Here is a 12755-nt window from a genome sequence, read left to right on the forward strand (position 1 = left end):
CTGCACAAACTTATACTGAAAGACAGGCTCTGGAGCTTAGAATCCTAAAACCACTTTCAAGCGGAGAAAGGCATTAAAAAACCAATGTTTGGAGCGAAACCAAACAAATATATATTAGAGACAAAATACAATCTTTTGATTAAAAAAAAAAAGCTGTGAATGATTCACCACTGGAAAAAGTCATGGTATGTGGTGAACTCTCCATCTCTTAAGGGTTTCAGATCCAAAGGTGATGTCCTTCTAAATGACAGACAAGTTAGGCTTCAGTTAAACAGCGGCCCTTTGGTGAAATGTAATTGCCTATGAGAGCTGGATAGCTAAGCACTGGAATAAATTACCTAGAGTCTTGTAAAATCTCCATTATTTGAAGTGCAGATAAGACTTTGGGGGGGGGGGGGGGGTGGTGTTGGATGTTTTGGGGTTGGACTAGTCCTCATTGACCTCCTGAGGTCCCTTCCAGTCCTATTTTATCATGATTCTATATAAGAAATTGGACTAACTAATATAATGGTCCCTTATACTTATAGCCTATAAAGGGACTCTATGAATTGTGTGGCACTGCATGACCAGTGTAAAACAGAGTGTGGAATTAGTGAGCATAAAGAGACTGAAGGAATGAGAAAGTAAAGGTAAGTGTAAGGGCCTTGTTGCACCTTATGCTATAAGCCAAATAAATATTAATCTGCTTAGTGTTGTTCAGTTTAGTAGAGTAGTCACACCTTAAGGCACAAAATCATCTCTGCCTGTCCTTCATCTGCACAGCTAGGACTTGTCCCTAGAGGCTTGTTGAACAGGGGCAGGACTAGGAGCCCAGAGGCAGAACCAGGAGCCCAGAGGCAGAACCAACTCACTGCTTGAATTCCGAGGGGCCCAATTGTTTTTTGTTCTCCTGAGCCCGCCCCTCCTTGTGCTGTCCTTGCTGCTGGCTGGCCAGGCAACACTTGAGCTCCTAAAAGGATTGGGCCCCTTGGAGCTCAGGCAGTGTGCAGCCAACCAGCAACTCAGCTGGCAATGGCATTGGGGAGCAAACTACGGAGAACAAAAGGATAAGGCCCCTTGGAACTCAGGTAGTTCCTGATTGGCTGGCAGCACAGTTGGCAGTAGCACAGGAGTCAAGATCCGGAGAAAAAAAGGATCAGGCCCTTCAGAGCTCAGGCAGTATCTGGCTGGCAGCTACGCCTCAGTGCCATCAGCACCAGCCAGGTTGCCAGCTGGCCATGAGTAACTTGAGTTTCAAGCAGCCTGATCCTTTTTTTCTCTGGAGCTTGCTCCCCTGGCACCACCACCAAAAGGAGCAGTGAACTGGTCTAAATGGCAGTGGAAGGTACCACCTCCTGTGGCTGCTCAGACCAGCTTGCTCTGCCCGGCAGGAGCAGAGTCAGTCCAAGTAGTGGCAGGAGGCACCACCGCTGCCAGGCAATCAGGGCAGCAGCACTTGTTTTGCCCGATGTGCCTGCGGGGCAAAGTTACCATGCCCAATTCTGCTGCATCGCAGTGTCCCCACTTGCCCTGACTCAGAAGGCACCACTGCATCCTGGGAGTGGCCACACCTTAACGCAACAAGAGCAAAAATAGGCAGATTAGAGATAATCCTGCCTGGAGTGGCATAACTTTAAAATGACTAATGAGTGCTTTTAGTCATTTAAAGGGTGTTAACATGCAGCCAATCTAAGGGTTAAAAGCTCCAGAAGCCACATAAAATTACCGTGTAACAAGGTCCTAAGAGAAATACAAACTAAGTGAATTAGAGACTTCAGTCTGCGAGTTGGTCTGGCTTTGAAATATAGTAAGTAGGCAGAAGATGGTCATATATCACTCACAGACCATCTGCCTGGCAATTATCGTTAGGCAGTTTACTAGAGCCATCAATCACCATCCTGTTCTGTCATTACCACCATCAAATATTACAAAGCAGCATATTTATATAGTAAAAGTTGTATAGTAAACATTTACCATCCTCCAAAGATTAACCTTTGTTTTCATTCAGCACTGACCATTTTACCAAAGTCACTCTAAAAAAGGTTCCGAGAAAGAGAGACCACACTGGCAGTGGTTTACAATTTGGCATAGGTTTAATTGGCTGCTTTGACATCTTTTGGGAAAAGAGCTGTGATGTAATCAAACTTCATGACTAACTGAAAAATCCAAGTTAAACTCAGAATACACACACACACACACATATTTATCCTTGAGACAACTCTTGCAATTTAGGTTAAATAGCATATTTACTATATGTGCAGCATATCAAACAAGTTCCAAGCCAACTAGTGCTGCACAGTATCCTACTAGATCTTCTAAAACAGCAGGAGGTAAGATGCAAGAGTTAGTCAAGGGGAAAAATGTTTACTTGTTTTAACCAGTGGGTATTCAGACTGCATAACCCACAATCAAAGAAGAAATCATAAACTAGGAAAGCAGAAAACTGTGTAAGAAAATGACAGGAGAAATACAAAAGGTAGATAGATGCAAGACTCAAATTTTTCCCATCAAATTTTGCATAGTTGAAAAGTTGGCTAGGAAGATCTTACAATGTGAATGAAAGAAGAAGAAAGAACAGTAACAAAAGATAGAACCAACCATATAACTATTGCATAAATTATATGAGTGATAAATTATATACATCTTCATAAAACTTCATATTTCTGCAGTTTATGGCATAATAATGTAAATTACTAGTTTATTCTAAGCAAAATGATGTAATTTGAAGTGGTAATATCTCATAATAATACTATAGCTTAGAAAAAGGACACAATTATGAATTTACTCTACAGATGCATAACACTTATTGTACAATAGGGTATTTATTATGTAATTATGTAGTTATTATCTGGTCTGTTTTTCTTCTGTGCAGTTATAGAAAGAGAGACTACCTCTTCACATTGGCTCCTGAAAATAGCTAAATACCATTATGAGTTAGCTCTTTGAAGGCAATTGCTAAAGAATCTTAAAGATTCAAATAGCGGAATTACTACCTAAAAATCAAGGACAACACTGCTCTAGAGGATATGTTTTGTATAACACTTTGTGTTTTATTGGTACCAACATCTCTCTCAAAGTATGTTTTTCATTCGGCGGTTTCAAAATTTGTTTAGTATTTTACCACCAGCAACATACACAGATTTTAAATTATTATATATGAATATTCTTTCTTGAATCACCTCTGATTATATTTCAAATGTAGACCAAAAATATTGTACTAAGAATATATGAACCTCAATCGATTATGTTATCTACATTTTGACTGTACAATGCAAAGGAAAAAACACCTGATTTTCCTCCTCAAAATATTTTAAAATTAAAATAGCTGTCTTCTATCATTTATATGCATTTATCCCCTCCTTTATCATGAACACTAGACATTGATAAAGCAAAAATTCAAATTTAAAATAGAACTAGTTTAATGGGATATGAAACTCCTCTCTGCTTTGAAAATAAGAGCTTTCAATACATATAGAGTATATAGTAGGGACCTATAAATGTATGGATGTTGTAATGTTCATTTTACATGCTCCAAATATGAAGAAAACATTAACTGACCTGTTTTTGATTGCAGGTTCCTCCTTGGTTCCTCAGGGCCTTCAATTGGTTGATCAGCAAGGAAAACTCGTGCCTGGTCCACAGCATTCAGAATGGTTTGCTCTTTATCCTTCAGTTCACGCCTAAGTGCCTTTTGCAAAGGAAAATAAAAGTTTCATTTGTAACCTAATGTTGTGTACAACAGACAATGTAGCATCCACTTCATTTTCACCCTTCTCACCAGACTGTCTAGTAAGTGACTAATAGCCAATGTTTAATTCAGGCTGCAAGTGAACATGTAAATTTTGCACAAGAAAGACAAAAGGAAATGAATTTTGATTTGAGACGTGATTTTGCAGAGCTAAGTTAAATGTGCGAGTACAAGAAAAATTATGATAATGGGCTTAAAATATTCACCTAAGGAAAATTATTATATTTGAACATAGACAAAAACATACTTTAAACCTTTCATTACTCCCAGCAGGATTGCTAGCATATAACAGAACGTTTAATAGACTTTTTTCTTTTGTTAACAGAATGACAAAAAAAATTACATCCAATGGAATAGCAGAAGATAATTTCACAACTGGCAATGAGAACTGCAAGAACATTCTGCATTCGTTAGAATATGTTAAGAAAAAAATATAGAAAATTAAGAAGCAAAAACAAATCAAACTACATGGTATCAAAACTCAACTGAACAGAACAGATGGAAGACAGTCTCCAATTAGCCTAAGATATTTTCAGCCTGTTACACCAAGGCAATTGCAATTTTTCTCCAAGAGGTTTTTCATGCAAATATTGTTAAATCTCCATTTTTTTCTCTAGCATTTGTTCTGTATTTAAGAAGGGTTAAAAAGTAACTTTTTGCTCAAAAAGATAGGAGCAGTCATTTCTGATGATCCTTTCTACATCACATTTTGCTCCGTATAAAATGTTATAACTTTGAAAATTATCACTGCCACAGAAAAATACTTTGCTCGAAATACTTGCATTTACTACTATCACTGAAAATCCAAAATAGCATAATGTTAAGGCTACATTGTATAAGTTCTGCTTTAAAATTATTTCTGGGCCATCTTTTTTAATATCTCTAATCAAAACTCTAAATATTAATTTTACTAATCTAGTCCACCCATTTTTCACTAAGCCAGAACCCAAACCTCAAACCTTTCAGTACACAGGAAAAGACTAATCTTGCTCCCTATTCTCTTCAGAGCCACTGGTTATCATTTTTTGGTAACTTATGGAAGTCAAGTGAGGTCCTAGATGACTGGAAAAGGGCAAATATAATGCCCATCTTCAAGAAACAGAAGGAGGACTCAGAAAATTACATACTGGTCAGTTTGGTATGAATACCTGGAAACATTACACAGCACGTCATCAGGGAACTAAGTACCTGGGAGAGAACAAGGTGATCAGGAACAGCTGGCATGGATTCACAAGAACAAGTCATGCAGAGAGTGACAACAATTATTAGGGCTAGGGACAGAAATTGCACATCAACTGGTGTATATGTGATCAGAAACTGGTTCAAGTCTGTAGCACAAAGAATATGAGTGCACATAAACCATTTTCAAAATGGCCAGCACTGGTTTAAGATAAACCTGGATGGATGTAGTATCAGACCTAACTGACTTAGGTTAAATGCGGTTATTGAACATCTATCCCAGATCCCCTCAGATTCAAGTTGACTCACACTGCCCCAGCATCCCAAGATGCTTTGCACCTCCCACTCAACCTCCCCTTGCAGGGTGGGCAGGTTAGCCTTGGCTCGAGCTGTCTGCCCCAGCCCAGCAGGGAGGTGTGCTCTAACGCCCTCTGGCTTCTGGCATGATCCACCACAGGCACGTGGCTGCATTTCTGGAATCAAAAATGAATGTCCGTTCACTTGCTTATCGGTTCAATCTACACAGCTTACACGAACCTGCGAAGACTGAATCGATTAAGCCTTAGGCTTTTTGACTGTCTGTAGGCTGAAAGAACTGGAATTATTTAGTCTGGAGAAAAAAAGACTGAGGGGGATTTGATAACAATCTTCAAATACCTGAAGCGTGATTATAGAGGACAGAGACAAACTATTCTCTGTTGCCTCAGTGAACATAACAAGGATCAATGGTTTTAAACTGCAACAGGGGAAATTTAAGTTGGATATTAGGAACAACTTTCTCTTTCTGAGGGTGGTTAAGCATTGGAACACGCTATGCAGAGAGGTTATGAAACCTCTATCCTTGTTTTGAAAAAAGTTTTTAAAAGCAGGTTAGATAAACACTTGACTGTTCAGTCAGGGATGATTCTGCCTTGAGCAAGTAGTTTGTCTACATGACCTCTTGAGGCCCTGTTCCAACCTTACTCTTCTATGATTCTAGTTCTCATGTCCTTGCACACACGACAGCAAAGTTTTCCTTTTAGAACACACATGGTCATTACAAAGAACTCCAAGGAGAATATTGTGCATGCTATTAAATATCTCCTGCACACTTAACATTATGGAAAAAGTGATAAAGTGTGAAAGCTCAGTAGGGGTTTGGCCCTAGCAGGACTGCTCATTTAAGTAAAGACACTTGTGCACACATTGGTGGGATCAGGTTCTAAAAACTTAATTAAGTCCTCATATTAAGCCTGTTCCAAATTGAGGGTTAGTGTTTTACACCAGAGGGCATTTTTATAAGAAGCAGTAATATATATTGGAGATGTTAGTTCAAAAGTCTGAAAGACTATTAAAGCCAGATAATCTTTCATTGATTTTCTGTCTCGTTTACTTTCTAATTTCTTACTAGAACGTGGAGAGACCACAAGTACATTTTAGAAACTGAGGTACAGGGGAATACTCCTTTCTTAATTCTTACATTACGTCTTTTATACTAGCAGTGTCTCAAAAATCCAAAATATTTTCTCCAGGTAAGTCTAGCCTGCAATAGAAATGTTCACTCACACAAAAAATAAAAGCACTCTTTTATTCCGCTTGCTGTACCCCACGTCAATTACGCTCAAGTATTTGTTTTTTAAGTTGGTGTGGGTGTGCAAGATCATGTGGCAACTGAAGGTAGACAATTTGTTTTATTAATTTTAAGCTAAACTGCACAAAATTTTACAATATTAACGACAAGTTCTAAATTATAGATATTTAAAAGTACCCAGCTCTAATTTATAGAGTTCTTTTTCTCTAGCGCTATCTCAAGTCTGCACCAGTCTGGCTTTCTGTCTTCTATAGCTATTAAACCTGCTCTTGCCAAAAGTTTCATGAACAACTCTCAGAGCTTGTATGTCACCTTCTTTGATATCTTCAGCCAAGCTCATCTAAAATTTTTGTTCTCCTGGGGCTCTGTTGCTCTGTTCTTTTTCTCCATTTTGTCTTCAGTAATATATTTGGGGGTTATATTCTCCAACAATTTTTGATAAGTCACACAAAGCTCTGGCCTTCATACATTTCTTTGGCACCACATATCACCAGGTATCATATTCTAATTGCAACTATTTCTTCACATTCATGCTCTGCAGGTATGTTTACCAGACATACCTCCGTCCATCCAAATCCATGCCTCTATCTTGCTGAAACCTACTCATGCCCAGTCACCAAACTAAACTCCATTTGGTAATAACTTGACCTCCGATATTTCCTCTGTTTTTTACGCCACTATGGAAATCCTCTTCCTTCTCTTAGGCCTATCTGAGGGAATATTTCTATCTCAGCCCTATTTCTAGGGATATACATCCCATGGCTTCATCCTATACAACCTCTGTACAGTCCACCCCTTCTTCTATACCTTTTATTTAAAAATGCAGTTGTGTACATCTAAAAATGTACTATATTTATTCAAATCTCAGTCTACCCTGAATTTAAGATGACCCCCCCCTATAATTACATTTTATATATGGAAAAATTAACATTTTTCAGGTATATTATCTGGAAAATTATTGGGGGGGTTGTCTTAAATTACTCCTGCTTCCCTTCCCCCCAGCTATAGCAAGGAAAGCTGTGGCTGCAGGGGGGAGGGGGGAAAAGGGAGGTTAGATGGCTCCCTTGCTCTCTTCCCCTACCCCACTTCTTCCCCTTGCAACTTTCCTGCCCACTCCAGCTACCAGCACTCCCCCACTCCCAGCTCCCCACAGCCTATGCCCGTCCCCTCCCTCCTTCCCCAATCTCCGTTTTTTCCCCTTCCCCCTTTATTGTTAGATGCAGCTCAGGCTCTGTTCCCTTCCACAGCACAGCATGTGGAAGCACTGCCCCAGCCAGCAATGCACCAGAGTTAGCACTGCTGCTTGGTTGGGCAGGGGACTGAGTTTCCATGTGCTCTGGGCTTGGAAGGGAACACAGCCTGCAGAGCTCAGCTGCACCTGACTGTAAGGGGCAGAAGGGAGTTGGTGTGGGGAAGGGAGAGGCAGAAGCAGCAGAAGGCAAGCAAAGAAGGGGCAGGAGGCTATCATGGATCTGACTCCAGGCTCAGGGCCTGAGCCAGAGGTGCAGAAGCCACTCAACACCCCCCCCCCCCCGTACTCTTTTGAGAGTACATTTAAAATTCTACAGCTCACATCTTCTTGGGTTCCCCTGACCACATCAGCCTGCTCCTTGTGTCATTCTACTACTTCCCCTATGACTCTGCATCACACACAAGCTTGTGGCCTTCTACAGCTATACTTTGCTCTCCTAGACTAACTTCATGACTTAAAATCCTGGTTCCTGGTACCCATGTTCCACCAGCTTTTTCAGGCTTTGTTGCCTACCATTCACCCGTTGCCTCAAACATTTTCATTTTCTGTCACATTGTTTCTTACACCTGAGGAAAACATTTCCATCAAAATCCATCTTGACACTGCCTGGCACTTCTTCAGATCTGTGTGTAAGATTCTAGCTTTAAGAAATATAATTCCTACTTCTTTACCCTAACTTTGCAGGTAAAGAGTTACAACTTTCCCTTTTTCCCCTATATTTTATCTATTTCTTTGTCCTTACTAACTCGTCAATTCCCTTCTTCTTTTTCACTCAACCATGGTCTCACTTATAAAAAAGAATGATAGAGAAATAGAGCTGGACCCAACCACTGGAGATCATCTAATTCAACCTCCTACCTGAAGCAGGATCATCCCTATCCAAACCATGCCATACAAATCCTTGTCTAACCTATTACAAACACTACACAATCAACCCTATCATTCAGCTTAACTCACTACAAGTAAATCAGGGGGACAACTGCTGCAAGAGTTGTAAAAATAGGCTCAAGAGATCTAAGGAAGAGAGCCACACTCCCCTGCTATAGAGGAAGATGGCCCATGGCCCACACCAATCAGACCATGTGGAAAAACTCCTTCCTGATCTCCCATGCTGATCAGTCTAAACCCTGAGCAAAGAAACAAGACACTCTTGCTAGGAACCTCCAGAGTTTAGTCCCAACAGAAGCTTTGGCAGAAGCTAGTCAAAATCTATTCCTCTCCCAATACGTAGGTACAGGAGGGAAAATAAAAATTCCTTCCCAGCCCCATGTGGCAACCGGCAAAGCCCAGAAGCCTGGGAAATACCGGTCATATAGCATAGGCATAGCTACTCCTAGATCATTCCTGACAAATGCTTGTTCAGCCTCTTATTGAACACCTCTAGGGATGGAGATTCCACAACTTCCTTAGGCAGTCTATTTCACTGCTCTCGCATAATTTCTAGACTGTCATGGCTACACTACAACTTTGCTCCTATACTACTTAATAATAATCATAATAAGCAGCATATATACAATGATTATATATGCAAATAAATGTGTGTGCTCTGTTTTGCCTTTGGTATCTTTAACAGAGACTTTGAGAGTAAAAGTAAAGAACAAATTCATCTCTCTTAAATCAAGCAACATGCCCCAGTCAGCATCTGTATTTAAATTTCATGCAGTATACAGACCAGAATAAGGCTCTTAGCATAATGCTCATAACTTACCATTCCTGAAAGTACACTTTACTAATTCACAGCTGAAGAGGAAGACAGGAGTACAGGATCGCTAACATATACACACTGTAGTTTAGGTTTTGGGATCCTTGGGTATAAATCTCTACTTTCAAGATGTTTGTGGTTTGATTAATCATCAGCATTTTCAGGATAATTTTGTTGAGAAAATAAAAACAATAAAAACCCCAGATATTTTATTTTGTTCCCAACTGAAAGAGATTCTGTCAACATGAACTCAAAATTAATGCAGATTTTAAGCTATAGATTTCCCTGGGGCCTTCCCCACCCTTGAATGTTTCAGAAGTATTCAGGGCAAGGTGCTCACATGAGGCTGGAGTCTGTGCAAAAGTCCCATCAACGATTTGAAACTGTACATGGATGGCTCTTCCTTTCTCTTTCTATCCTCCTTCAGACAGCAACTTATGAAGCTTCCAAATCATTATTCTAATTCACACCATGTAGAACTCTCATTTTTATTCTTTCTGTTTCATTCTGCTCCTTGTAAATGTTTGAACTGAGGTTGCCTTTAAATGAACTTTCATTATTTTTATCAAGAAAATGAGAAACACATAGGCTTTATGTATTCACAGTCTGTTTCCTTAATTTCACACCACTGATGGAGATTCTTCACTTGCACCTCTCCACTAAGAGATCCTTTAGCATGAAATGTACTACTCAAATTAAAAATATTAAAATGAAAGTTAGGAGTAAAGTAGTAGCATCTTAATCATGCAACATGCCCCAGTACTTTTGGAGAACAGAAACCTATTTCAAAACCAGCCATTTCAACCAAGCATACTTATGCTTCCCCCCCGCCCCCTTTTTTTTTTTTTAGCAATACTTGTTTTATTTATTTGTTTGGGGGCCAGTGAACAGGAATACTGAGGAGAGTATTATATGCAAAAATAACCCAATGTATCAGCAATATCCCATATGTCCTTCCAAACAAATATCTCTGCACTATAACAAAAATCCACTCATAAGTCTGCTCCCTAGCTAACATTTCATTAGTCTTCAGTAGAACAAAAACACAATTTGACTAGAAAATCAAATCTACAAAAAGACTGCAGAGAATAAAAATATCAAGGGAGAAGGGAGGGGAGAAACTAGAGAGAAGCATAAAGAAGGGTATAATCATACATTTTTCTACTACACTAAAATTTTTGGTATAATGCCTGAGAAGTAGATGGACACATTTCCAGGTTTTATTTAGTTTTAGAGTTCAGATTTCCAAACTAAAAGATCAAATGGGTGCTCCAGCTAAGACAGAGGAACATTAATACATTCCGCCTGGACAGTGTACTCTTTCTCCACCCTGGCATCAAGGACTAATGTAGTTAAGACATGCACAGGACTGATCCATAACTGCTAGATTTGAATAATGTCTTGGCTGTGATTGATGGGAAAGGAATGTTTTCATTGTAGTTGGCTAGAAAATACTACAGGGTACATCTATGGTTACTAAACAACAAATAATTAGTTAGTTTGAAGTTCTGTACCTTAAGTATAGGTCAAATTTGTTTTTACCATGGCAACTCTATGGTAACTTCTTTTCCTTGTATTTGTTTTGCATCAGACTACTATAATTGAGATGGGTTAGAGCAGCAGCTGGCAACCTTTTTTAGGCTGCAGGCTGGAATGACTCAATTCAGAGCACAGGTGTGGGGATCGGATGGCTGGCACCACTGCTTTTCCCACGGTAACATGGGGAAAGTTCCCACCCCTACCAGTTCTCTTCATCATGGCATGGGAAAGTGACTGCCACCAAAGCCTCCTGAAACTGAAGCTGCCTATCTGCAGGCCCGATCTAATGGCTCCACAGGCTTGACCCAGCCCTCAGGTTATAGCCTGCCAACTCCTAGGAAAGAAATAAATAACTTCACTGGCTGGAGAGGTACTAGACACCCATATGAAGAACTCCTTTCAAAGTGAGTTGTCTCCTCCTATAGGAAAAGAGATGAATAAACCCTGATGACAGATGTCTGAAGTCTTTTAAAAGTACTGGTCCAAGCCTACAGGTAGAGGGACTGTACTGACTGATTGCGACTATGGGAACCTAATACTACATTAGAAAAGTCTACCTGCAGATTAAAATTCTAAGTAAAATTGTAGTCCAAAATATTGTGGGTTGTTTTCCATTTGGTACCACAGAGATTTGTACTTTAACTGCTTGTTAAAAATTTAGAGACAGATGCACAGATTAAGCATTTTTGAAAGCCACATGTAATAAGTTGGTGTGTGTGCCTGGAAAAACACTGAGCAGATGCATAATGTTACTATTAGGCATAGGCACATAGCTCTATTACTTTGCATAAGACAACACATTGTGATTATTTGCATATAAATGTAAAGGTAATTATATCCACAAACAAACTCAGCCAATATTTCAGAAATATTCTACACTTCATATTACGCTACTGCAACACCCAAATATATCAAGCATTTTAGATTCATTTTTTTCCATTAATGCTTCATCTCCATTATATCAAACTTGATGACAGATTATAAAGTCATGAATTCCTACATATAATAATATATTTCATTCCAGTCCGGAGTCTTTCAAATTCCAGTCCGGCTGATTTCAATGAACTCAGGCAATTAGTCAAGGACGCACTGCAGAGTAGGAGTTTTCAAGAGATGGGAGCCCAGGAAGGGTGGCTGTACCTTAAGGAAATGATCCTTCGGGCACAGAGGGAGATGATCCTGATGTGAGGAAAAAGAGGGAAAGGGGCCAGGAGGCTTCCTTGGCTGACCAGAGAAATCCAGGGCATCCTGCAGACTAAAAGGGGAGCATATAAAAAGTGGAAACGGGGAGAGATTACCAAAGAGGAGTATACCTCCTCTGCTCGCACTTGTAGGCAGGCAGTTAGACGGGCCAAAGCTACCATGGAGCTGAGGATGGTATCCCAAGTAAAGGATAACAAAAATTGTTTTTTAGATATATAGGGAGTAAAAGGAAGGCCCAGGGAGGACTAGGACCCCTATTAAATGGGCAGAAGCAATTGGTGACGGACAGGGGGGACAAGGATGAAATCCTCAATGAGTTCTTTGCCTCAGTGTTCCTAAGTGAGGGGCAGGACAAGGCTCTCACTGGGATTGTAGAGAGGCAGCAGCAAGGCACTAGACTGCCATGTGTAGACCCTGAGATGGTGCAGAGTCACTTGGAGGAATTACATGCCTTTAAGTCAGCAGGCCCGGATGAGCTCCATCCGAGGGTACTGAAGGCATTGGCTGATGTCATTGCACAGCCACTGGTGGTAATATTTGAACACTCATGGCGCACGGGCCAGGTCCCGGAGGACTGGAAAAA

At 40.1% G+C, this 12755-nt stretch overlaps 1 protein-coding gene across 11 annotated transcripts in view; it reads right to left on the bottom strand.

Annotated features, from left to right (window-relative positions):
• The window catches only part of UTRN (utrophin), a 580332-nt gene that overhangs the window by 140022 nt on the left and 427555 nt on the right, over positions 1 to 12755 (bottom strand). For all 11 annotated transcript variants that reach the window (XM_025204844.1, XM_025204843.1, XM_025204842.1 and 8 more), the window contains one exon: positions 3538 to 3667. In XM_025204844.1, coding sequence (XP_025060629.1) covers positions 3538 to 3667 — 130 coding nt within the window. The remainder of the gene's footprint in view (positions 1 to 3537; positions 3668 to 12755) is intronic.

The sequence above is a fragment of the Alligator sinensis genome, unplaced genomic scaffold (assembly GCF_000455745.1).
Source record: "Alligator sinensis unplaced genomic scaffold, ASM45574v1 scaffold153_1, whole genome shotgun sequence".
Classification (NCBI taxonomy): Eukaryota; Metazoa; Chordata; order Crocodylia; family Alligatoridae; genus Alligator; species Alligator sinensis.